Source organism: Lepidochelys kempii, chromosome 16, assembly GCF_965140285.1.
Source record: "Lepidochelys kempii isolate rLepKem1 chromosome 16, rLepKem1.hap1, whole genome shotgun sequence".
Classification (NCBI taxonomy): Eukaryota; Metazoa; Chordata; order Testudines; family Cheloniidae; genus Lepidochelys; species Lepidochelys kempii.
In genome coordinates this window covers 23,571,594-23,598,006 of record NC_136395.1, presented here as the reverse complement: position 1 = coordinate 23,598,006, position 26,413 = coordinate 23,571,594, and the positions used below count along the sequence as shown (strand labels likewise).

Sequence of the window (26,413 nt, the reverse complement as noted above, 5' to 3'; positions counted from 1 at the left end):
AAAATATTGGTGTTAGACTTTTCTGGGCATGGGGAGGAATGTCCCAAGAAGCTGTGATGCAAGGCAGGTGGTGATTGGTTTTGGATGTAGAGGGTGGTGACAGACAGATGCTGGCTTGATTAAATGTTTCTCTAGGTGTTGTTGCTTTACAGATGAATTGATGTTTATTTCCAGAACTCCGCCCATGGCATAGTTTGAGATGAAGGGCTTTTATATTTAGAGATGCGGACATGTCACAGGAGGACATTGATACTAGATTCCTTACTATTGTGTTGCTGACAATGGCATTTGGGAGGTATTTTCTAGGGCTGGCTGGAGAACAATATTCCATTTTGCAAAAAAAATTGTGGTTTTGACATTTGTTTTCATTTCTCATTGGAACAAAAGTGAGACCTTTTGAAATATTTCATAAATAAACATGAAAAATGGACTCTCTAGCCCAGGGTCATATTACTATGCTGAATCAGGTAGAGGAGGGTCTTCAAGCTCAGTCTTTCATATGCTAGGTGAGTGCCCCAACTGTTGGTCTGTTGGCTACTCAGGGGGGGCTCTTGCTTGCTTTCCCAATGACAGCTGAGTCAAAATCAGTACGTTTCCAGGAGACATTTCAGTTTTGCTGAAAACTTTTAACTATGTCAAATAGACTTAGTGCAATGCACTTCAAATCCAAGAAATTTACCTTATACCCACTTATCTCTGACTTCAGTTTTTAATGTTATTCAACCTAACCTTGTACTTTAAATTTTTAGCTAGTCTTTTAAGTCCCCATTAGAATAATAAAAGGAACAATATCCTCAGAAATAACCTACTTCATCAGAGAGGTTCATCAGTGTCTTGCACCTTAAGGCATCTTGCTTGGCGTGTTTAACGTTTTACAAATACAAGGCGATGGTCCAACAGTAATAAAAGACCTAGCTGATTAATGAGCCTAGCTTCTGCTAGACCTGGGGTTCCAACAACAGAAAATACATTTGTAATTAACTTTAGCCGTTGGCGCTTTTATGCAGGAAAGCCCAAGGTTTAGATGGGACTTGCCCCAGGAGAAATTTGTTTAAAGTGCGTTCCAATGGTCTTTCTATATTATGTACCCTCTCTCCTGTAGTATCTAAGCACTTCTCAATCTTCTGTGTATTTAGCCTTACACCCTCCTTGCCAGGTAGGGCAGGGCTATTATCCCCATTGTAGAGATGGGGAACTGAGGCACAGAGAGACTCAAGTGAGTTGCCCAAGGTCACACAAGAAATCTGTGGCAGAGCAGGGACTTGAACCTGGTTCTCCCATGGGCACGGCTAGTGACTGAACTACTGGGCCAACATTCCTCTTGGTAAGTCAGTAGCTCACTTTGAGCATCAATACCAGAGTCCTTTTCCCATTTGGCGACCTTATCTTTCCAGACTTGTGCAGACCAATTTGGTACCATCTGAAACATGCATTGTTGCTTTGCAGTCGTCTTCCCTCCGCACCCAACCCAACCCACTTGTCCAGGATGCTTAATTGTGAAGAGCCATGCTACCCGGCACCCACGCTTGTGTTTCCTGGTTGTGCAGTATCGTCACTCTGCATTGTGCCAAACAGAATAATTAATGACTCGCATTCATTTCCGTTTCCACTCATTAGCATCGTGGCGGCCCTTGAACTTAGCTCTTGGTTAACTGTTCTGGAGAGCTGGGAGCAGAGGGTTAGTTTTAGTGCTACTGGTCAGAATTTGAATTAGTGGATGAGCTTTTAACTTCAGGTAAAAGACCTCTAGAACAAATGGGGTTGGTTGGCTTTTATTGACTGACTGATTTTAGCCTGCCAGAGTGATACAGCAAAACTGCCTGCTTTAGCCACACCTGGGGGCTGGTCTTTATAGGTGCAGTGTCTGCAACTCTCAGTGAAGTCAATGGGCTCTGGCCTCCTGGATTAAAACCACTCTAATTGCTGGGTATTACTATTATTACTAGACTGTGCTGTATTACGTCAGCTGAAAGCACAGCCAGCACCGACAACCAAGTTCGTTTCTGCAGCTTCCAGGCTCTTTCTCCTTTTGGGAACAATGGCTTTGGTATCAACCTGCGTCACTTTCATGAAGTTGAGAGGCAGGCTCTGACTTGGAGTGTTCTTTCTCTCTCACTGGCCCCTTGGGCTGGTCTGTTGCATCATACTGATTGTCTCCCTCTTAGTTTGTGTTTCTCTTGTCTTAGCTGGGGATGCGAAAAGCAGAATTACTCAACCTTCAACCAGTCGTCTACAGAAATAAACTGGTAAGTTGCTAATAGCACTTAAATCCTGCTCCACTCTAACTAGTTGATGGGGAACCTGGTAATATGAATTTCTGATGTTTGTGGCTACCTGTAGCCACTGGTTGTCCATAGTGATGCAGCTGACAAAGGAAGAGAGAGAATATGAATCTCAGTAACAGAGGGATTGAGATGCACAGTTAGAAAAGCATCCACTGTTCTGCTTTTGGAAATGAGTAATTCTCCATGCAGAGGGTATTCTCAGTAATCTGTTTAACAAAACTCTCATACAATTCAGCACGCTCACTCTTGCTTGCAAGGGTAGGACTGGATGTGCATGGGAGATTAATTTCACCTCAAGCGAGTTTGTGTTGTCCAGGGTCAGAACCAGCACGTAGCCGGTGAGAGGTTTAATACCCAGGTTTGCAGTTCAAATTCTGTCTAGTTTCTGCAAAACAAGTCTAATAGACAAAGTTGTCCTGGAGTGAGAACAGTTGATGGTTCCAGCTAATGGATCCTGTCAGTCTTTCCTACTGGAACATGCAGGGTTTTAGGTGGCTGAGCCTAATTTAGTTCACCAGACATTCTGTTCCAGAGCTTTGTGAATGTCAAGACTTACAGTTGAGGGTTCTTCAATCTTCTCCAGTTTGATTCCCTTTGCACCCTGAGTCTCTGAAATTTGCAGGAGTTATTCAACTCATTCAAAACCCGAATTCACTCTTAAACTGCTTAGTTCTAGATGATTTTCAACTGAATCCATCCACTGGTTCAGGTTCACCAAAAACTCATCCCACATTCATGTATCTGGCCTAAGTTTGGGATTTCTAGAAGTGAGTCTCACCAGGTTTACAGTTTTATTACTGAAGTTTTGCAAAAGGGAATGACACAGAATTAGCTGGGCCTGAACCACACTCTAGGGTTAAAGCCCCATGATTCTGAGGAAATTCAGATCTGGATGCAGACTTTGCATTTTTGAATAATAATAATGAATTTGTTAAAGATATAGATCAGTAAATGTTGACTTCACACCTGTTGGGTAAAACATTGAATGGCTTGTTTAGAACAGATTCCAATTTAGGACCACTGTGAATTTTTTTTATAGGGCTCCAATCTTATGGGTGGATAGAAAAATGCCATTATGGGCAATACAGGTAAGTGACTGAACCTCTAAGGCGCTGTCACAGAAAATCCATCACACAAAAGGCGTACAGTATTTATTTTGTGCTAGGTTTGTTTTATGTCATCCGTGTTTCTCTCTGCATCTTTCTTCCTGGAACAAATCCTTGAAGACTGATAAACAGAGGACACTGGTGAGTGGAAATAGATTGTTTTTCTGCTGTGAGCAGCTAGATGACCCTAGGTGAAACTTACAAATGCCGATGGAAAAGATAAGAGTCTGTTTATGCAAATGTTTGTGAAGATAAAACCGTGAGTTTTTTGCACAGCTCTACTCTCCTGGCTCAATAGAGCCTGGGATTATGTGGGTCTACAGTGAGCCAAATAAGGTTCAGGGGATCAAGGACCTCGGAGAAGGTTCATCCCCCCCCCCCTCCCGTACTGCCCCAGTCTTTTTATCTCTGATCTTTAGATGTTCTCGGCTGGGGGAAGGGAAGGCTTCATGGGTCCAACGTGTTTGGCTATTTTTACTCTGAGTTATTTTATTGGTGAAAAATTTCCCTGTGATGAATTTTTTAAAAAAGGTAAACTCCTATCTCCATTAAACTCGATAGTAAAACTCCTCTTGTCATCCTTGGGGCTAGGATTTCAGCCCACGGATTTGTCTAACCCTGAAGTGGCACTGATTTATCTATACCAGTACGGTTAAAACAGCACAGGTCCTTGTGTGGATGCAGTTCTATGGGTATAAAGGGAATAAGCCGTATCGGTATAATTGCCTCCACACTAGGGACTGTATCAGCATAATTATTATTTGTTAAATCAAAATAATCACCCCCTCCCCCCAGCCAGCATAGTTGCACTGATACAAGCACTGTCTAGAGCAGGCAGATATCTCTGAAGTTTGACAAAAGAAGTGTGAAGTGGAAATGGCGGATTTCCCATTGTTATCCCCAATCTGTGCCACTCCCATATTTTCCTGGGGTTCAGTAAAGTCCCCACAGCCTCTGTGGTTGGCAACTTTCATATTCGTTGTTTGTAAACCAGGTAGGAATGTTCAGTTGGCGAGACCATTTAAGTGGCTGGATAGCCTCAGACCTCTTCGATGATGCTTCAGCTCAAACCCAGGCAATTATATTCTTTTATATTTTTTTCAGGTTAGCGTAGCTTTAATCAGCTTCCTAGAGACCATGCTTCTCATCTATCTCAGCTACAAGGTAAGAGCCCTCCAAGTAATGGATTTAAAGTTTAAGGCCCGATCAAACACTCCTTGAAATCGATGGCAGTCTTTCCTTTCTCATTCCCTCTCGCTCTGCAGCAGCTGCTCTTCTCAGATCGCTCCCTACACAGCTTTACTGTGGGCATTTGAAATTCAAACCTGGACTGAATTTTGCAAATGGCCTGTGTCTTTTTTTTTTTTTTAATAGGTCTAACAAATCTCAGATCCAAGCACCCATTGAATATCAGAATATTAAAAACTTGGATCTGAATTCTGCAGCTTGAATCTCATCTCTAATGCGCATGAAAGTCTCCTAGCTCTCACCCATCACTGAGCTCGCTGAATTGAAACAAACACTCTTCGGTAGGCACACAAGGGAAATATTCCTGCAAGAGAAGGAAAGTCAATTTGTTTCATACAGCAAATAAAAGATGCTTACCAGCATTTGGCCCCTGACACCTCCAAGCAGCTCTCTTGCTGAGTCCTGTCACAGGGATTGATCCTGTCTGGTGCTGAATACTCCAAGTCAGTAGTTCACCAGCAAAGCCTGGAAGCAAGTGACTGCCTTTAAGCTCACAAGGAGTCTCACTGACTTCAATCCCATGCTTTCTTCAGGCCAGAGTGTGCTGCCCCTTGTAGGACTGAGCAGTGTGAGTGCTCGGTGGAGTACATGAGAACATAAGAGCTGCCATGTGGGGACAGTCCATGGCCCATCTTGTCCAGGATCCTGTCTCCGACAGTGGCCCATCCCTGAGCTTCAGGGGGAGTGTACAGAACAGGGCACTCATGGGGTGATCGTCCCCTGTCTTCCATGCCCAGCTTCTGGGGAGTCTAGCCACAACCATCGACATGGTCCAAAATGGGTGGAAGATCTGGGAAGAAGTGGTTCCCAATGGACGGACCTTTGTAAAAGGGACTGTGGCAGAGTCAGCCCCCACAGCACGCCCTGGTGTCCGGTCTAGCTTCCCTTCGGGAGGCTTTGTCCGGCAGCTGTCCCGCTCAGCCCTGGAAAGGGACTTAACAAAGGAAATGAAAGGGCCTTCCACTCTCCTGGGTGACCTTTCACTCTGCTGTCTCACAGAGCTCTGTCCCTTTGGACCCAGCCCCTACCCGAGCCACTGACCTCAGGGCTCCCCCCGCCCTCAAAGTCCTTCCCCCCAGTCTGGATCCTTATTCCCAGTCTTCCTCCGTGCCAGCTTCCTGGGGCTTGGCCTTCTTCAGGAGCCTCCTTCTCTCCTGACACCCTCTCCCTTCAGGGCTAGATCCTGGAGGCAACCTCCCTCCTGCAGCTGTCTCGCCAGCTGAGCTTTCTCAGACCTGTATGGAAATCACCTGGCTCCTTCCCAGCTGGGTCTGATAACCAAACAGCCACCTGATCCCAGCCAGTCAGGGTCAGCTGCGGGTGGGTAGCTTAGCCCTCAAAGGCGAGACTGAGCCTAGCTCCCCATAAAGGGCCAGCTGGCCTGTGACAGGAGCTCAGCTGCGATGTTAAATCTTCCTTGCCTTCAGAAGTGAGGCTGAGCCTGTAAATTCCGCTTTTGCCACAGAGCTATTAGATTCATAACAGCTATTTTATCTCCCTTCTGCCAGGTGCCTGAAACCCCCTTGGACCAGTTTTCTGCACATCGGCATAGCTGTTCACCGCTATTCTCATTACAGCCCAGGCAGACGGATTATGCTCTGCATCATTTACTGAGATTTCCCACAAAGGCATCTCCAGACTAGCACAAATGGGGCACGTTTCAAACAACATGGATTTTCTTTTCGTTTTGTTGATTGACCTTCATTCTTCCTTTCTCCCCCAGTCTCCTCGGGCGCTACCGGTCAGGTGTGTGCAATGGCGGAGTCATTTGGTTTCGCACCGTCTCATAACCACCACCTTTTGTGGCAGCCTCAGCTTAGAAGCCACTGAGATAGAAATACCCTCTTAGCCATCGCGGTTCTCCGACCAGCTGGGGTTGGGGGCAGCATGGTGGGGGCCGTTCCTTGCTTCATCTCTTCTGTGGAGGAGGAGAAGACTTCTACCTACAGGACTGTCACTCTGGCTCCTCCTACCCTCAGAGAAAGAAGGCCTCAATAACAGTCATCTCAGAGTCCTCTGGAGCATTTTTCTTTTGATCTTTCTAGCCTGTGATATTTTTCTGGGCAGCTTCGTCATGCTGTGTGTAGATGGGTATATCAGCGCTGGCCTTTTCAGCCATGGGTCCTTTAGAGGGAACCCAATCTGGGTTTTCAATAAGGTTTGCAGCACATTGGATGCCCTCTCTCATCCTCAGGCTTGTAGGCAGATGAGCTGATCCCTAAAATCCTGTCGCTTTAATCAGATGGTTCTACAGTCTTGTGTCTGGCGGGAAGGCTCTGCAAACTGGCTGCAGAGAGAGGGAGACAGGAGCGGCCTGATTCTCCATTGCTGACCCTTTGTGCATCACTTCCACTAGTTCAAAGCGGGTGCAAGACATTGATTTTTGGTGGCATTTTGCAACCGCTTTGGGCTAATGTAAATGAGGCAAGAGGGAATCAGGCCTAGAAATTCTCTTCTCGCCTCTGTTGTGGGAATTGTTCAGACAATATAGAGGCTATTTGTCTTTTCTTGTATATCTTTCTCTGAGGCATCACAAGTTCAAGTAAATATATTCCAGTAGCTGGGCAGAAAGGGAGTTTTCCCTTGCTCACATTTGATTTCATGTCCTACCTAAGCCCTTCATTGACTCTTGCCGATGCACCCACCTGGATGAAGGAAAGATGCACAGAGCCCAGAATATTTTGGAATAGGGGGAATCCAAAGAGATATCCGTATAAAATTGCCTATGGCCAGCCAGGAAAAACCCTAGAAGTGCTCTCATTTTACTCCTTCTCAAAGAGAATCTGGAGTGTCTCTAAAACAGAACACCGAGGAGTCCCGGGAAAGCTTGTCTGTCCACAATCAGGGGCCTCCCAAGTTAGAATTCAACGCTTGGTAGTGAGCAGGATACAATGGTTCGTCAGAACAGAGCTCTGTTGTAAACAGATGTCTCCCATTCTTTTTGATTGCTCCACCCACCCCAGAGGGCAACAGAGGGAGGACAACCCTAGGGAGGCTTTTAAAAAGCTCTAGTTACCTTGAAAAAGACAGAGAGCTGGGAAAATTGCTCCTGAAAGCAGAATGGTTCCCTGGAAATCCAGAGGCCTCTAAACGGGGTTAGAACTTGCTCCATTCAAGGTCAAAGGCCAGTGCACTGGCCCTTTGTTCTCCTGCTCTTCTTTCTAGCACCCTTTCCGTGGTTGCAGTGTGAGTGCCGACAGTGTTCTGGCAGAATATGACACGGTCCTGCTTCAAGGAGGCGATAGCCTAATGGTCTTTGCTGACTGTGTCATAAACTAAACTTCACTCAGAAATAATCCACTGACCTCCCACATCTCATCACCTTCCTGCTTGCTCCTCATGTCTTATCTAAAATGTAGATCATAAGTTCTTTGGGAAAAGGACCAGGGCTGCTTCTGCCTGCCGTGAAATACCCAGCATTCTCCTGGCTGCTACAACATCATAACAACTGGAAATGACCCAAATCGGAACCTTTTAAATTGTCCTTTTCAGTATTCTTCTGGGATTATTTAATTAAACGATTAATTTTTTTTCATTCTGCAGGGAAACATCTGGGAGCAGATTTTTCGTATTTCATTCATCCTTGAAATGATCAACACGGTGCCCTTTATAATCACAGTAAGTGTTTGCTCTTGACATTTTTAAACCAATCACATTTCAATAAATGCTATGCTACAAAGTTTTCATTATGAAACCATGATTAATGGGCATCTGTCCAATGACAGGAAATGTTAAGAGCAGGTCAAGTCCTCTCCTCCAAATCTTTTTTTCAGTAACAAATGACTTTCTGTGGAGAATGTTCATTTTTGTTTACATTTTCCAGTTTCTTGATGGGTTCAAAATGCTTTTCATGAAATTCAGCTGGTTTCATTTCCATGTCAGAACCCAGGACTGGCTGCATTTCTCCTGGTTCCATGGTTGGTTGTGAACATGTTGCATAACTCTCTAGGATTGTATGGAAGATGGTCTGCCTGCCATCAGCCCTGAGACCGCATTGTTTGTGACCTACTCAGATACTGGCAGATGTAATCAAGACCCCTGTCCCAGTAGGGAGCTCACTGCAGGATCATGGCCAAACTTGGTAGCCATAATTCAGCTCCACCACTGTCAGCAACTTTGGAAGATGTAGCACAGCCAGTCTCAGGTGTTTGCATCTCCCCAAGTTTGCAATACTGCTCAATTATAGCCATGCAGTTGGCTAGTATAGTCACGGCTACAGCGACTTGGGGCAGATCACGAAAGCTCTATTCTAAGGTCTGGAACTTGAACTGATGTGAATCAATGTAGTTCCATTGAAATCAGTAGTGTTATGCCAACTTGCACCAACAGAGGAACGGCCATACTGGGTCAGACCAATGTTCCATCTAGCCCAGTGTCCTGTCTTCCGCCAGGGGCCAATGCCAGGTGCTTCGGAGAAAATGAACACAACAGGTAATCATCAAGTGATCATCCCCTGTCACCCATTCCCAGCTTCTGGCCAGTTGAGGCTCTGACCCTACCTTTGTAACAGGCAGTTTCTGTACTCCTTTGAGGCCAATTATCCTCATCTATTCCTCTGCCAAAACTTTGGAATTTAGATTCTTAGGAGTAGGGCTGCTAATTGACTGTTAATGACTTATTTAATAAAGGAGCATTGATTTTTGTGAGTGTTTTTCAAGTAAACCCGCAAATAACTATTGTTTTCTAGATATTCTGGTCCCCTTTACGGAATTTGTTTATTCCAGTTTTTCTGAACTGCTGGCTGGCCAAGTACGCCCTGGAAAACATGATAGTGAGTAGCCAAAGATCACCCGCTCCCTTCCAGTGTAACCAGAAGAGTAGCCTGGCAGTCTCCTTACTGTTGCTTTCTGGATGCTTGTTTTACACTAATATTGAGAGAGAAACTGTAAATTTCAGACGTCCTTAACCATGCCCCATCTTTGGAGAGTATCTTGATGCTCTCCACTTGCTACCTTAAATCAAGAGGTAGCGGGCTCTGATGTGCTCTAGGACCTATTGTCCTGTGGATTATGCTGCCAAGAGGGTGACTCAAATTTACACTTAGGGCCAGATTTTCAAGTGCACAGAACCCACAACTGGGGCCAAATGCTTAAAAGACCCTGGCACCCAATAGCTCCCATTGTGACCCTTAGTACCAGATTTAGAAACTTTTCTGAAAATCTGGCCACTTACTGAGGTCCCTAAATGGGATTTGAGTTCTACGGGAGATCTGAATCCTTCTGAAAGCTCTGCCCATGGGGACTACAGATGAATTCTTAAGACTGTGTTCACAGAATGCTTCTAAATTGCATGTTAATGGGTACTTTGAAACTGGCTCTTAGCCATGTGGCACAATTCTCTGTGCATTATTTATTATTATTAGTTAGTTATATTTTTGTTTATTTCATGTTTATTATGGCTGTGCATAAGGGCCAACCAAGAATTCAGCCCCACTGTGCTAGGCATTGTACAAACACAGACCCGTAGACAGTCCCTGCCCCGAAGAGCTTGCAATGTTACAACAGGACAGAAACGGCTTTTCCCATTTATCTTCCCATTTCCCTCCATCTGTCATCTCTACATCCTCCTCATGACCCAGGCTTGCTACCTCCAGGCCTTAACTGCCTCCTCCTCACCTTCCATGCACAGGATCGCTCCAGTCTCTGTCACTAGATCCTCTTCATCATTGGTCTCTTCCGCACCATCCCTTGCACTAATGCCCTTACCTGTGACTTGGCCCTCTCCCCCCCCCCCCCCCCGCAACTTGGCTGCATTCAGAAGTGATGCCTCACAATGCCATTTTCAGAGCTGCACTCTGCAGTGTCTCAGATTTGGGGACAGAATAGGCCAGTACTTATTCCTTACAGAAATGCATGTGATACTTTTTTAAAAGGGACAGATTCTGGCCTGACTTGCTTCCTTCACAACCCTTTGGAAGTCAGCAAGGTTGCAAAGGTGTAATGGAGGGGCAGGTTTGCATCCAAGTATTTATCCTAGTCGTCCACCAAGTGTGACTTCTCCTTTTTTCAGAATGACCTGCACCGAGCGATACAGAGAACGCAATCCGCCATGTTCAATCAGGTGCTGATTCTGATTTGCACCCTGCTGTGTCTTGTTTTCACAGGGTAAGGAGTTTTGTTTGGTTTTTCTAAACCCTTGACCTGGCTGCGTGCCACATTCATTCATGAAATAAATAATGTGACATAAGACAGTGATTAAATAGATGGAGGGAAAGGCTAAGGCCTTGATCCTGCAAAGGCTTACGTATGGGCTTAGCATTTTACTCAGTGAGGAGTCATGTGCGTGACTCGGGCCCTAACAGAGGGTGGTAGACTGTGGTGGTCTGAAATGTGATAGGCCGAACTTTATTCTGTGAGTGTCACTTACTTTTATCCTGTTGCTGTGGCAGGAAAAATCATGTTAGAGCCTCTTCCGGCTGCAGGTTGCCCAGCTTTCTGGAGCAGAAAGTTGTGTAGGGAGGCTGCTTAGCAGGCTGTGAGTTTCCTACCCATTTGACATGAAGCTCCAGCCCAACGTGCAATGAGACAAACAGACTCAGTCATGTCATAGGAATGTGACTTAAGAAAATAAAAACCCTCTGTTGGATGCATGATGTGTTGTGGGTGTTTTTTGTTTTGTTTTTTTGTTGTAACACAACCAAGTCAGCCCAGTAGAGAGTGTTTTTCAATCACTCTTTGAAGTATGGCCCCTCGGATGATGACATGTGGCAAGATACACGATAGACCAATTACACTGCTGTTCCCTGTGGATATGATCTGAGGCCAAGTGCTCTTCTAGGTGGTTAGAATCATCATGTGGCCGTGCTGCTAGCAGTCAGACACAAAGGCAGAAGTGTTGATCTATTGATTTTTTTTTTCTGACTCCTTTCCCTTCTCTTCATCGTCATGCAAAAATATTTGTTTCCTCTTTAAGCAGTGGGAGGAAATATTGTTCACCTCTGGAGGGCAAAGATGTCAGTGTCCAGATAACCTATCATGTATTTGCTAACTGGCTGTTGCTTCTGTTGTTGGAGGTGGGGGGCAGGGGGAGAGACAGAAGCTTCTTTACTAAAAGTGGCATTGATTCAATGGTTTCAGAGTAACAGCCGTGTTAGTCTGTATTCGCAAAAAGAAAAGGAGGACTTGTGGCACCTTAGAGACTAACCAATTTATTTGAGCATGAGCTTTCGTGAGCTACAGCTCACTTCATCGGATGCAACGGTGTTTCAATGGTGTTTTCACCCCCTCTTGGTTAAAGTCCCTCCTACGTGGTGCTCTTGGGGACAAAGAGACACCGGGAGGGGGAGCACGGCTGAAGGGGCTTCCATAGCAGAAGCTGTCTTGCTCTCAAAGGTCTAATGGAAAAGTCAACTAAACCGACTTGATAAGTTACCATGTGCACTTTGTCGGTGCTATTTCCTGTTGACCTGAACAACGGAGAATAGAGTGTTTGGGGTAGGGGTGAATTCTCATGCCCCTGAGTGGGTGCTGGGATTGATTAACTGCCTGGCTCCCATTGGCTTTCATTGGAGGAGTGCACCAAAACCCTATACTGTGATTTGGAAACTTGCAGGAGATGCTACCCATGGCTGCAGCAGGAATTTTCCAGTCTGATTCCAGTTGGATTCTGTAGAGTTCTGGAGAGGACTATATATTGATCAAAGCATCATAGTTTAGGGCTGTTTACCCAAACCAAACTGAGCTCCCAAGCCTTTTTATCTCCATCCATCACAAATTATACAGGGCCAAATCCTGGGTCCATTGAGCTCTAGGGGAGCTTTTATCATTGGTATCAATGGGGTCAGTATTTAGTTTTATGGGATTAAGGCCCAGATCTGGTGTAAATCAGCATTTGACTTTGATGGAGCTATGCCACTTTACACCAGCTGGAAGTGACCCTCAATGTTCAGAACACCTTTTTGTAGCATTTTGGGTTGTTGTTTTTTTAACTTTTTTAGAGCCTGATCTTCAGAAGTGCTGTCGGCTGATAAAAGAATCAGATGCGCTCCACTGACTCAGAGAGTCTCCTTACTTTGCTTTGTCTTCCTGATCATTTAGCCTCAGGCAGATCAATTCCTGTTTTAGGAGCCAATGATTGTCTCTAATTACATGATTTTAACCGAAACTTGTTAATTGGAGCATGCCAGGATCCTGGCTGGCTTATGTAAGTGTACATGGCTCAGAGCAGGGCAATAAGTGCTGTCATGTCCAGGGAGATACTGGTGATTTTCGAAGGGGAGATATTTGTTGGACACTAATTCAGCTGCGATGGCTTGTACATTAAGGCCATTGCATTTCCTAAATATGCTATTCATCTGGAGGAGGTTACCATGGTTGCTTGATTGCCATTTGTCTAATGGGCCATGGAGGCATCTGCTAATTAACAGAACCCTTTACGCCATGCACTTAGAACTACATGGACCTCTTTCCATTGTTAGGTAGTTAGTGTCTAATTAGACTTTTGGCATTTTCTTATATCTCCACTGATCTGGACTGGAATGTAACATACCAGTTAAGCTGTAAGTAGATACAAAGTAAAGCTGATGAGTATGATAGGTCTAAACATCCTGACGGGTCTTTTTACGTAAAAAGAAGCCATAGTACACTTTGCCTTTAGCAGCTCATGCCCTCTGTGACTCTATATGTATTTCCTGGCCTGTTGGATAGCACTGGAATTCAATTCCAAGGCCACTTCTACATTATTTCTGTTCACCAAGATGACTTTTAACCTGCATGCCTCTCAAGTGATGCTGACTGACTACTGAGGAGATAAGCTACTTGGTTCCAGAGGGTTTGTCATGAGATTGAGAGCCCTTAATGTCATCTGAGTCATATCAAGGATGGAATGAGCTTCCTGTTTACCTTTCGGCAACACTCTGTCGGAAACAGAGGGCCTCGGACTCCAAGCTGCCTACATAAGTGGCATTGCACTACTGGAGTGTGGTACCTGATGTCAAGGGTTTGGGGTAACGTTCTGGTGAGCATGTTAATTGAGGGGGCGGGTTATCTGAGCCAAATCGAACCTCTAAACTAGAAGTGCTGTCAAGCTGGCCAGATTTATCCCACTGACCATACTGGTGATACACCAGGGATTAATTCTGCCCATGAGTCTGGTAGGTTCAAGGCTTCTTCTAGGGCATTCTCCTGCAAGCACCAGAGGGCCCTCTTCCCCCACGGCACCAGTAGGAGTGGAGGGCATTACACATTGCAGGATCAGGAACCTGATGTTCATGGAGTGCCGTGTGAAAGCCTAATTGACACATGCTCCCTTTTCCCCCTCCTTCCAGAACCTGTGGCATCCAGCATTTAGAAAGAGCAGGTGACAACCTCTCCCTCTTCAAGTCCTTCTACTTCTGTATCGTCACCTTCTCCACCGTGGGCTATGGAGATGTGACCCCAAAGATCTGGCCCTCGCAGCTCCTGGTGGTGATAATGATTTGTGTTGCCCTCGTCGTGCTGCCCCTCCAGGTAAGTGACACAGCCGTGAAGAAAAAGATGCGCTCAGCCTACATTAGAAATGCCGGTGTTGCTGGCATGTCATGGCTCGTGAGAAGGACCAGCAGCAGGGTGATTTCCACCTGACTAACCAGTTGACCAGGAACATGATTTGAGATTTCCAGAGGAGACAGAGGAATTCTCAACCCAGGGCATGGAGGGAACTTAGTTTCTGCTCTGAGGCACTGTCAACCAACGGCTGAGCTGTGGCGTTCGATGCATCACGTCTGGGAGCAAACCAGCCAGTGCTCCTTCTCCACCAGCCAACCGCATAATGTGACAATGACAGCCTGTTGTCTGCAGTTTTCACTGTCTGTCACTGCTTAGTGTCAGATGAGGGGAATAGGGAAATGCTCTCAGAAAAGGTTTTCTTCTGGGATTGAATAGCCAACATGAATTTCCTTCCCATCTGTCCTTAAATGGAACAGTCAGAAGTGTGTGTGCGCACGCTAGCAGGATAGCTAGAAGACACATTGTCACCGTTTGCAGGTACCTCCCAGAAATGGCTAAGATGGCATGCGAGAGAGCTGTGGGGATGAATTTTGTCACAAAGGGCCATAAGCAAAAAGAAATCTCAACCATTGCCCCAGCACAAGAGAGATTCACCAACATAATCGGAAATGCTCTGTATATGCTGTGCTGTATGTTCACATACTGTGATTTGCCATGTGTGTTGAGTAGCCATATGTGTGACAATACAGGCATGCCTAGCACTGTACAGGGCATGTACGCTACAGAAAATCTCAGGATGTCTGTCATTTAATGTTTCTTGAAATGAAGCAACCCATTTCCAAGAGGGTGTATAGGTTAACACGTGTGTGTCCAGTCTGTCTACCCTATCTGTGTCTTCTCCATTCTCTCTCTCTTACAGGCATTTGCATGATGCCCGTCACCCTAGCATTAAACACAGATTACATTCCTGTATATTACACACAACATTGTACATGTATAAACTCAACTGTCCTTTATTCAGAGCTCTCTTAACCTTGCACAGGTGTATGTGGCTAACCAGGGGACGTAATAACTATGGATGTGCAGTTTGTAACCATGAAAGTGTTCTGAATGTTTGAATGTATTCAGCCCACCTCACAGTCTGTCTCACCTCAGGAGCTGTCTGCCTTTGTTTGCAGTTTGAGGAGCTTGTGTACCTCTGGATGGAACGTCAGAAATCAGGAGGGAATTACAGCCGCCACCGAGCACAGACGGAGAAACACGTTGTCCTTTGTGTCAGTTCCCTCAAGATTGACCTCCTGATGGACTTTCTGAATGAGTTCTACGCCCATCCCCGGCTGCAGGTAAAGGCAGTGGTGTCTTATTTCAGGGCAACCGTTGTTAGCAGTTTAATAAGTGTCCTTACTGAGCTCTCGGTGCCGCTAGACGTTGCTGAAGGTAATGATAGCACCACCCGGCACTTAGCGCATGGAAGAGGGAAGCAAAGGATATGTGACAGGAACACATATGAGGTAAAAAACATCAGTTCAACCAGATTAGTCCTCAGTATGGTCTGGTAATTGGTTTCAATTCACTATATAGAATGCCTGAATCAGTATATGGAAACATCACAGAAGAAATATATGTTGTAGTGGTCCTGGTAGATTCAACAGCCTGCAGTACATACCTGCCTCTATGCCACAACAGTGGACACACTCTACAGGGGCTAGTTCGGGTTTTTCTGCAGTGTTTGTTGCTATAGTATCCAAGCACATTGCATACGCCTATATAAATGTGTTGGTTTTTTATGTTGGAAGGTGTTTACCGAATTGAATGCCTTATACTATATAAATAAAATGTGTGCTTGTCGAACCCCAGATGATTTACCCAGCTCCTAATGGAATAATCAGGTCTAATCAGCACTGTTTTTCAGTGAATGGGTGTAACTTTCACCCCACTACTATTGAGAGTAGCTCACATGCACCCTGTATTTGCATTTAATTCAAGAACCAATCAAGATTTCGCTGTCGTCATTGTTAGTCTTGGCTCAATATAGATTTCATTTTTTAAGTCTTGTTAATTTCTCTAAATACACAGAGCCCCACTTTTCTGAGCCAAATGTTCAGTCTTTTAATAATTCAATTGTCAGATGTGCTTACATTAGAGCTATTGTGCAAACATGATTGGGGAAAACTCTGTGTGTGTTTCCAAATGCTTGTGACATCCCAGCGCTGGTGCAAAGTGATATCACACCATTCATAGTGTAATGCTGAAACCTGTATAGAATTGCGTGCTCAATCGGTGAGTGAAATGATCTTACCAAGCTTACTTATCTTACTGTCAGGCTGACAAGCAAACACTAGCTTTTCTCTTTCAGGATTACTACGTAGTGATACTTTGTCCAACAGAGATGGATATACAAGTTCGGCGGGTCCTTCAGATTCCTCTGTGGTCTCAGCGAGTGATATATCTTCAGGGGTCTGCATTGAAAGATCAGGATCTCATGAGAGCAAAGTGAGTATAGAGCCAATCCTAACAAGACCAACAGAGGTACTGGAGGGGAATAGCTCTCCAAGACTCCTATTATGGCTACCAGCATATGTGTTCTCTGTTATTCAGAGCAAGAACTGTGCATGTCTGTAATGTAGCATTGATTACACTGTTATACAGCTTCCTTGATAAGCATGAAAGAGTCAAAACACTCCAGCAGGGAAACTTCTCTCACTGGTGGGAGGCCCCAATAGCCAATCTAAGCTATATAGTTTTTTAAAAGAGGAATGCTGGACATTACAGTGCAAAGCTCCAAGCAGTGGCTACAATCCATCGTTGTTAAAATGCATGCTATTTTGTATGCTATTGCCTAAAAATTTGGACAATTCACATCAGCCAGACACAAAGGTGAAAAGCTCCCATGAAGAAAAGCAGCTTACTAAGGCCTGGTTTACACTAGAAAATTAAGTTGGTTTAACTACATCACTCAGGGGTGTGAAATAGCTACACCACTGAGCGGCGTAGTTAAGCTGACCTAACCCGCAGTGGATACAGTGCTAGGTTGCCAGAAGAACTCTTCCTAGCTACCATCTCTCGGGAGGTGGATTAGCTATGGTGACGGGACAAGCCCTCCACCCTGACCCCGTCGGTGTAGGTATGTCTACACTGAAGCATTACTATGGCACAGCTGTGCCTCGGAAGCATTTCAAGTGTAGACAAGCCCTTATTAAGGCCATCCATTTCAGGACTGACTGCTCAAGATATAACAGTAACTGATGCAAACAGTAAAGCCCACATTTAAACATCACTGTCACCATTCTCTCATAGGCTGGCATGTTAGTCTGACCCCAGTTTAAACAGTCATGAAAGATTCATGCACCACAGATGTCAGTTTTCTCTGCCATCACTGCAAAAGTCTGAAAAATAGACTTCAGATAATTGAACTCTCTAGCTAGGTGTCCTTCATTTTGTGGATAACAAGCCTTGAGAGGTGGACTGGAAATGTAATATTGGGGCTTTACAATTCTTTAAAGGCTGCCAATTACTAGTTCCTTTTGGATTCAATCCTACCCCAGTAGAACTCTCTTAAGAAACTCTACACTTAGCTGGTTGTTAAGGAGCCTAGAATAATGGATTGAAATTTGTTCTTATTTCTGGATTCAGCAGCCAGTCCTAGAAATTGACAGCAGGAGCCACAAAAACCCAGATTTATCATCTCCTGCGAAATGCAAGAGCCTGGATGTCCAATGCCTCCTTCTCCCCAAGAGCTGGAGAAATAAAAGAGAATAAAACCCCCCAAAGAACCTGCTTTTACTAACTGTGTAACTCTAACTGTATCCAGTAAAGTAACTGGTAATAATAGTTGCCCTTCTAGATCTGAGGATCTCAAAGCACTTTGCAAATATGAATTGTGACTCGCAGTGCCCCTGAGAGGTAGATTAATTCTGTGTTTATTTTTCGGGTGACTTGCCCCAGGGCACACTTGAGTTAGCAGTAAGGGCAGAAGTGGAGTTGAGGAGGTGCAAGTCCAAGCCCCCTGGTCCAACTATTAGGAAACATTTGCTAGCTGGAGCGAGATGTGGCCCCCACACAAGTAAGGGCTGCATGGGGCAGGGGAACTTGGTGCAGTAATGTGGTAAAGCTTCTTGCTATTTAATATTGTGCATTTCACGTGGATTGCTCATTTCTGGAGGAAGAGCACTTACAAGAAACTATCACAGCCAGGACTCTTCCAGGATAAAATGTGTGTGGAGGGGCACCTGTGTGTCTTTTAAGTGTGAGGTTCATTCCTCGCCCGCACCCCCAGTCCACACAGAGCCACAAAGGGAGACTGGAGATTTGTCCTCACTAAGGGGTTTTGCCCCAGAGGAGTTGCACCGGGGCAAGCCGCTAGTGTAGACACACCTGAAACGAGAGTACGCCACACAGGTGCAAGTCACTTTTTACACCTGCGCAACACGTCTGTTGGGGGTTTGCTCTGGTGCAGCACTTTGATAAAGTTACTTCGGTGCAAAAATCCTCAGTTCAGCCAAGCCCTGGGAAATGCATTTCCAGAGGCTCCTAGCGCAGTTCAAGCAGGCAAGTTCTAGCATGTATAATTGTGCAGATTTGTATATACATTCGGCAGGCCTTTCCCTTTGCCCAGTGCTGCTCTGTGTGGCTCTCCCCATACAATGGACTCTCTCATCTCTGGTGACTCAAGGAACCACCTGTGTCCGACAAGTCCGGGTAGGATCCTGGTGCAGAGTTGCTTTCCAATGCAGAATGTTAAGAAGCAATGACCCATCCCTGCTGCCCTGCCTGGTGCACGTTTATTATTAATCGTGTTTATTACGACAGTGCCTGGGGCTGGCCGAGAACCGGCACTGTTTGTGCTAGGCACTATACAAACCTAGGGCATGTGTTCACTGCAGAGTTAACTCCAGCTTTTACTTGGCTATAGCCCCTTATCTGTCTCCTGTCTTCATACAAAACTCTCTCCCCTGAGTATGCTGGTGCTTTGCATTCAGGCTAGCTGGCCTGTTGTGGGGTATAGGCTAACCCCACGGTAGCCTGCCCTCTTTGCAATGCAAATGCAGGCTAACCATTTGAGCACTGATAGTCCTCTAGTGCCTTCTCACATTCCCCCCAACCCATGTGCCAGACAAGTTCTCCCACAATTCACTGGGAAAGAATCATAGAGCGGCTGAGCTTCCTGCAGAGCTAAGAGCTTTGGGATATGCCCCAGAAGTCCTAGTGCGTCACACGAGGGAGTGCAGTGGCAGTGTGGATGCAGTCAGTGGGCACACTCGCGTCTGGCTCTGCAGCGTGGCTGCTCCGACCCGTGTGCTGATCACCTGAGTTAACTTTGCAGTCGAACTAGACAAGACAGATGCAGAGATATGACGATGGCAATTAGAGCCGCTTTCCACTGCTCACCAAGTGTTTCGTGTCTGCCGCCTGCCAGAGCCAGAAGCTCCCTTGTTTAATTACCTGAGCCTTGCCAGGTCCTCCCACTGCTGAAATAAAACCGTGGAGAAATACTGGATGGCTTTCTGTGGCATTCACACCCGCCTGTGCAGAGAGCTAGCCATCTGCTCGCAGTCCTCTTGGCTCCCTCTGTGGGGGGTGGCATGATGCTCCCCAGAGGTACTCAGGGCTGTGAGGCACCTCGCCGCTACCTGCCCTTCACGTGAAACAGCCTCATTTCTGCCCGCTGTAGCTCAGCTCCCTGAAACCAAAAGCCTCTAGCTATGCAAGCCACCAACCGTGTTGTCTCTGTGCTGGCTAGTGACAGACACACACCAACCCCAGCATCCCCTGGAGGCATCCCCCTGCCCGTAACCAGCCTGTAACCACAGGACGCTCAGAGACATGATCAAGTCACTGTCCCCAAGGGAACAGTATGCACATGGTTTGACTGGTACAACTGGGATCAGGCCCTTTATAACACCCCTGCTGTTCCCAGTCTATTGTATTTAATTTGCTACATATTTACTAACAGCAGCATGAAATGGCCTTCTTGCAGGTTACCTCTGCTCCTTCTTGTAATGTGACAGGGATGGGAAGGAGGGCTGATTCCCAGCAAACGTTAGCAGTGCCCACGTGTGCCATCTTTTCTGACCACCCAGAAACCAGGCCAGGAGACTCTCTAGCTGACTGCATGTCAGATGAACAAGCTCCCTGGCTGTGCGTGATTCACAGAACCCTTTGTGTTTTCAGGATGGATAACGGAGAGGCCTGTTTCATTCTCAGCAGTCGAAACGAGGCGGACCGCACGGCCGCGGTAAGACAGGGCTGGGCTTATTGGCAATTCATAGCTGTTAAAGCCAGAGGGGACCATTATAATCTAGTCTGGCCTCCTGCATAACCCATGCCAAAGACCCTCCCTCCGAAAGGAGGTGGCAGTTAGCAGAGTCTGGTTTTGATCTCTGGACCTCTGGTTATAGGTGCTAACAAACTTACAATGCTAATACTAATTTACATTGCCTGGGGCAAGTTATCCCATCACTTCCTAGGGCAGGGATTCTTGTTCTTTCCTCTGAAGCATCTGCTCTTGAAGACAGAGATACTGGACTGGAGGGAGTCCTAGTGTGAGCCAGTATGGTAATGCCAATGTTTCTCTCCTAAGTGTCAAAAACAACAGGCGCATTTAGCGACAGGCTGTCTACCGCTCCCCAGCCAGGCAGGCCATGGTGACATTTTGCTGCCTTGTGATGCTTTTGTCATTTGTGTTCATGGTGCATAAGCTGGGATTGGCAGAGCTGGGGCTTTGGGGATCACCTTGAACTGTGTGAGCTAGAAACATCCCCACCCTGCATGCAGCGGAAAAAATACCCAAGAAGAGAGGCCTAAAGAAATTGGAATTAGGAACTGAGGTATCTGACGGTGATCATGAAATGCATGTTCTGAAGTGTGGGGTCTCTTACCGTGCCCAGATAAAGCTGTGGGAAGGAGACTAGGTGGAAAGTTAGATCACAGCTGGTGGGATTTTCCACAAGAAGGGCCAGGTGGCAAAGAGATCATGATACAACAACACAAGACACTGAGGTTGGGAAGAGCAATCTGAGAGGTTGGGGGCCAATTTAGTTGTGCGACCAGAGGGGCTGACCACAGGGGCTGACTCCATACCCAAATGCCTGCCACCAGAATGAGTCAGACCCACATCTAAAGCGGGGTGCATTGAAACAGAGGTTCTCAACCCAGGGATCACGACCTGCGGGGATGGGCCATAAACAGCTATCAGGAGGTCACAACTCACTCAGCTCTCCCCCGAGTGCTAAATAAGAGAGAGGTCCTGGCTGGATGGAACGGATAGTCCTTGGGGGTGGGGGAATGCTGGTATGCAAAGGGGGTCCTAGTATGGCAAAGGACGAGAACCACTGCATTAAAATATGGTGGCATTCTGCACCCACGGTGTTTTTCCATGTTAATGCATGTGCCAAGGGGCTGTGTCCGTATTGCTGAAAAGATTCCCATGTTCCTATTTGCTGGTCTTGCTGTTTTCGTGATGGTCTCTGTGTGTCAGAGTGTCTCATCGGCTGGTGCATATTTACTGAGATGCATAAAACTGGAACAAAGCCGCAGTGCGGCCAGTTTCTCCAGACAGGCCTGGGGAGACCGCGTGTGGCTAGCTGCAGCTACACCAGCTTTTCAGTTGCAGACTGTTCTGTTTGGTTCCAGGACATGTTTCTCCTCTGTCTTGTTTTTTTCTGGACTGAACCTTTGCTCCCACTATTGGCCTGAATGGGCTGTAGCCCCTGGTGGGAAGAGCAGAACGTCCCTGTCGAGTAGTGAACTCTTGTTGGCTTTATGTTCCCATGGGGCAAGAGAGATGCGTTAGCTGGGATTTACAGTGAGGTCACAGACCAGTTTACAGTCACGGTTACCATGCAAGTGTGTGGGCTGCCATCAGGTCAGGACTGTGACTTTGCCACGGCCACAGGGAAGGGGAAGAGGGCCATGAGAGAGAACACGTGAGCTTGAAAAAACCTGCCAATGGGCCAGGTCCCCAAGGCGTTCTCCTGCCAGGCTAACTCCTGAGTAAGGAGACAATAAAGATTTCACCGTTTGGCCCTGTGTGAATCACCAGAAACGTCAGTGGAAATCGTTCAGAAATGAGGAGCTGCTCTCAATGGATCCAGAGTCTCTGCATTAGAGTTCCCCATTGAGAGAGCCTCTGAAGGCTGAAATTTCATCTCTAATCAACATCATTGTGCCAAGGTCCTTGCTACCCTGTGCCTAGGCCTGCATGGCACCTTTGTAACAGGGAGCTGGGAGATTTCAGGTCAGGTACGTCTACATTTCAATAAAAGACCCATGGCACAGCTGGCATGGATCAGCTGACTCTGGCTGGGGCTGAAAATTGCAGTGCAGACATTTGGGCTTGAGCTCAGAGACCCAACCCCTTCCAGGCTTCCAGGCCAAGCCCAAACATCTACACTGCTACTTTTTGCCCTGCAGCCTCAGCTCCACGAGCCTGAGTCAGCTGATCCAGGCTCCAAGACCCAGTGTTGTGTGTGTGTGTGTGTGTGGGGGGGTGTTATTGCAGTGTAGATGTAACGTTACAGAGAACAGGCGTAGGGTAACCACTCCCCATGGTTCAGGGAATAGCCTGAACATCTGTCTGTGGAGTCAGGTGACTCCCCTCCAATGTTCCCTCTAATTTTTGCCAGGCCGTGTGCGCAAAAAATTTCTTCTGCGCAAATTTTTGTGTGTGTGGTGTTTCGCCATGTGCATGGGGTTTAGGATCTGTGTGTGCGTGCACAGTTTAGAGGGAACAGTGGTCCCCTCTCCCATGTTGTAGACACACTCAGGTGACTCTAGACAGTCCCTGCCTAGCCTGCTCTTCTGTATGTTTTTAAAATGAAACGTAAAGTGCATCATGTTTCCTTTGGGCAGTTTGGTGTGTTTGACTGGTCAAGTGACTCTTTACTTCCTCTGTGAAACTCTGCGCTGATCCGATTCCTGTCAGGTTATGTCTACACTTCAAACACTACAGCTGCACCTCTGTAACTGTGCCGCTGTAGCGCTTCTGTGTAGACACTGACTACACTGCCTGGAGGGGTCTCCTGTTGGCGTAGGTAATCCACCTCCCTGAGAGGCCCCTAGTGCTATGTAATCCAAAGGTTAGGTCACTATTGCTACGTCTCTCAGGGGTGTGGATTTTTCATGGAAATGTACTCTTTAATTACTGAATCAATTCAAACCTTACTAAAACCGTTGCAATAACAAATTGGTAACACAGAGATTGATGAGAAGGCTGCTAACAGAGATGGCAGTAGAAGCTTGTGTGTTAAGATCAAGAGGTCTGGGGTTCAATCACTTGAATTTAAGCGCATCGTCTAACAAACTCTGGAGGGAAATGACGATACGGTTTGAATACGTCACTGGAACCAGCTAAATGAGAGGCATGGTCTGCCTGCTGCCCTCTGGTTGGAGAATGAACAGAGGTGCCTGGGGAAGGACACACCAGGTTGATGTGGGAGGAAGTGACCCGCAGTGTGAAAGTCAGGGTCTCTTTAGGACCCCTTCTAGGTCTGTTTCTTTAGCCAGGGAGGAACCCGCCCTTGACTAGTGGCCACAGAACAAGTTAAGCATAGGGTGGCACTCCTCACGTGGGGTGGGGACAGGTTTCAGAGTAGCAGCCGTGTTAGTCTGTATCCACAAAAAGAAAAGGAGTACTTGTGGCACCTTAGAGACAAACAAATTTATTTGAGCATGAGCTTTCGTGAGCTACAGCTCACTTCATTGGATGCATGTTCATATTGAATTATTTACCAAGATTTCAGGCATATCTTCTCATCAGATCCCTGGGGAGGTGGGCAGGTGTGTAACCCTCCGTGCTGGTATTGGGATGACTCAGATTCCAACATGTACCTGGTGTGTATGGTCTTTGTCAGATTCTGTGTATATAGCAAATCAGTTACTGATCTGGGATATCAGGAGGTTAAGGCTGGGCTATTCAAAGGACCCTGCAGGAAATGTGCAAATCCTAGACTGAACTCCTGTTTTTCCTGTTTCACTTCCAGACTCCACATTTGTTCTGGAGGGGCAGCTTGGGAGGGTTGGGTGTTTGCAGTGAACCTGCCCATGCTTGTTTCTCTGTGATCACAAGGCACTATTGCTTGTGAATTAAGCCCAAAACATGGAGGTGCTGGAACCTACCCAGCTGCCAGAGAGATGCTTATAGCGTTGCTCTTGCCTTTCTCTTTCATCAGGACCATCAGACCATCCTGAGAGCCTGGGCTGTGAAGGATTTTGCGCCCAACTGCCCCCTCTACGTTCAGATTCTAAAGCCTGAAAACAAGTTTCATGTCAAGTTTGCGGGTGAGTTTGGTGTGAGCAGATATGGGCTTCCCCCGGAAGGCCAGATCCGCCTGCCTTACTCACACCAGGAACCCCGAGGGGAGACTTATTGCTGAACACAGCCACCAATCTACAGATGTTCCCAAATATTCGTTGCTACTCACCACCAATGGGTTCCAGTGTTTCTTCCAGCCACCAGTCTGAACCTCTCACTGCTGGTGTCACCACTGCCCTGATCTACTCTAGTTTCTTGGTCCTTCTAGCAGCTATTTTAGGATATCCATCCTCTACCTGTTACAGCACAGGAATTAAATTTAATAAAAAAGAGCTCTGGAGGTGATCTGGAAAGCCTAACTTAGGGACTGGGCAAATTGGTAGAAACTATAGTCAGGGACAGAACTATCAGACACGTAGATAAACAGAATTTGTTGGAAGAAGCAATGTGGCTTTTATAAAGAGAAATCATACCTCACCGTTTTATTAGAATTCTTTTGAAGGCATCAACAAGCATGAAGATGAGAGTGATCCAATCGATATAATGTACTTGGATTTTTAGAAGGCCTTAGACAAAGTCCCTTACCAAAGGCTCTTAAGGAAACTAATTAGTCGTGGGAGAAGAGGGAAAGTCCTCTGATGAATCAGCAACTGGTTAAAAGAAAGGAAACAAAGGGTAGGAATAAATGGTCAGGTGTTATAATGTAGAGAGCTAAGCAAGGGAGTCCCCCAAGGATCTGTACTTGAACCAGTCCTATTCAACATATTCATTAATGAATTGGAAAATGTGGTGAACAGTGAAGAGGCAAAGTTTGTAGATGTTACAAAATTATTCATGGTAATTAAGTCCAAAGCTGACTGTGAAGAGAGGGCTCTCCCAGAACTGGGTGACTGGGCAGCAAACTGGCAAATGCCAGTCAACACTGATAAGGCAAACAGAAAGTTAGGAGCTGTTAGGAAAGGGATAGAAAATAAGATGGAGAATATCATAATGCCGCTATATAAATTCATGGTGTGCCCTCATCTTCATTGCTGGGTCCAGTTCTGGTTGCTCCATCTCAAAAAGGACATCATGGAACTGGAAGAAGTTCAAAGAAGGGCAACAAAGATGATCAAGGGGATGGAACAACTTCTGTACAAAAAGAGACTGGAAAGATTAAACTGTTCAGATTAGAAAGGAGACGCTTAAGGCGGCATATGCTAGAGGTCTATAAAACCATGAATGGTGTGGGGAAAGTGAATAAAGAAGTGTTATTTACCCATTCCCACAAAAGAAAAACAGATGAAATTAATAGGCAGTGAGTTTAATAAAAACAAAAGGAAGTACTTTTTCACATAAATGCACAATTAACCCGTAGAACTCATTGCCATGGGATGGTGCAATGGCCAAAAATATAACTGGGTTAAAAGAAAATAACTAGAGATGGTCAGGTCCATCAATGGCTATTAGCCAAGATGTCCAGGGATGCAACCCCATGTTTCTGGTGACCTTAAACCTTTTGACTGTCAGAAGCTGGCAGAAGACAGGGTGGATCACTCCAACTGCCCTGTTCTGTACACACCTCCTGAAGCTCTGGTACTCGCCATTGTTGGAGACCGGATACCATGCTAGAAGGACCTTTGGTCTGACCCACTATGACAGTTCTTATGTTCCTACATCTAGTAATGCTAATGTGAGTCAAGGATTTAAGTCACTGGCAGAATAGTCCCCCGGACCATTATGAGGAAGGGCAGATACATATCTACCAATTCAAAATACAACCAAACTTTTAAACCTTGCCAAAAGTTTCTGAAAACCTTTTAAAAATGTCGTGTTTGTATTTTTAGGTATGGTCCTTGTCTTTTAAGTGTTTTCCTGGGGAATGTCCCAAAATGGGATTGTAGGTTCGACAGTGTTGTAAAGTACAGAACAGTTTAGAATCTGTGATCAGGGAAATTACAATGAAGTGAGAGAGCTTTTCTTCTTTTCTGAGCGTTTGTTTATCCCCATGATAAACTTGCATAATTTGGACTGTGAATTCTGCCATCTCTCTGCCCTCAAATGACCATGTGGGATCAGTGGCAGGATTGGGCCTAAATTCAAGTATGTTACCAGATT

At 46.0% G+C, this 26,413-nt stretch overlaps 1 protein-coding gene across 8 annotated transcripts in view; it reads left to right on the top strand.

Annotated features, from left to right (window-relative positions):
- Window positions 1-26,413, top strand: part of KCNT1 (potassium sodium-activated channel subfamily T member 1) — a 169,996-nt gene that overhangs the window by 102,659 nt on the left and 40,924 nt on the right. For all 8 annotated transcript variants that reach the window (XM_078849050.1, XM_078849049.1, XM_073314260.2 and 5 more), the window contains 11 exons: window positions 2,187-2,246; window positions 3,325-3,373; window positions 4,496-4,555; window positions 8,183-8,257; window positions 9,327-9,410; window positions 10,649-10,743; window positions 13,905-14,085; window positions 15,243-15,407; window positions 16,421-16,557; window positions 20,236-20,299; window positions 24,234-24,342. In XM_078849050.1, coding sequence (XP_078705176.1) covers window positions 2,187-2,246; window positions 3,325-3,373; window positions 4,496-4,555; window positions 8,183-8,257; window positions 9,327-9,410; window positions 10,649-10,743; window positions 13,905-14,085; window positions 15,243-15,407; window positions 16,421-16,557; window positions 20,236-20,299; window positions 24,234-24,342 — 1,079 coding nt within the window. The remainder of the gene's footprint in view (window positions 1-2,186; window positions 2,247-3,324; window positions 3,374-4,495; window positions 4,556-8,182; window positions 8,258-9,326; window positions 9,411-10,648; window positions 10,744-13,904; window positions 14,086-15,242; window positions 15,408-16,420; window positions 16,558-20,235; window positions 20,300-24,233; window positions 24,343-26,413) is intronic.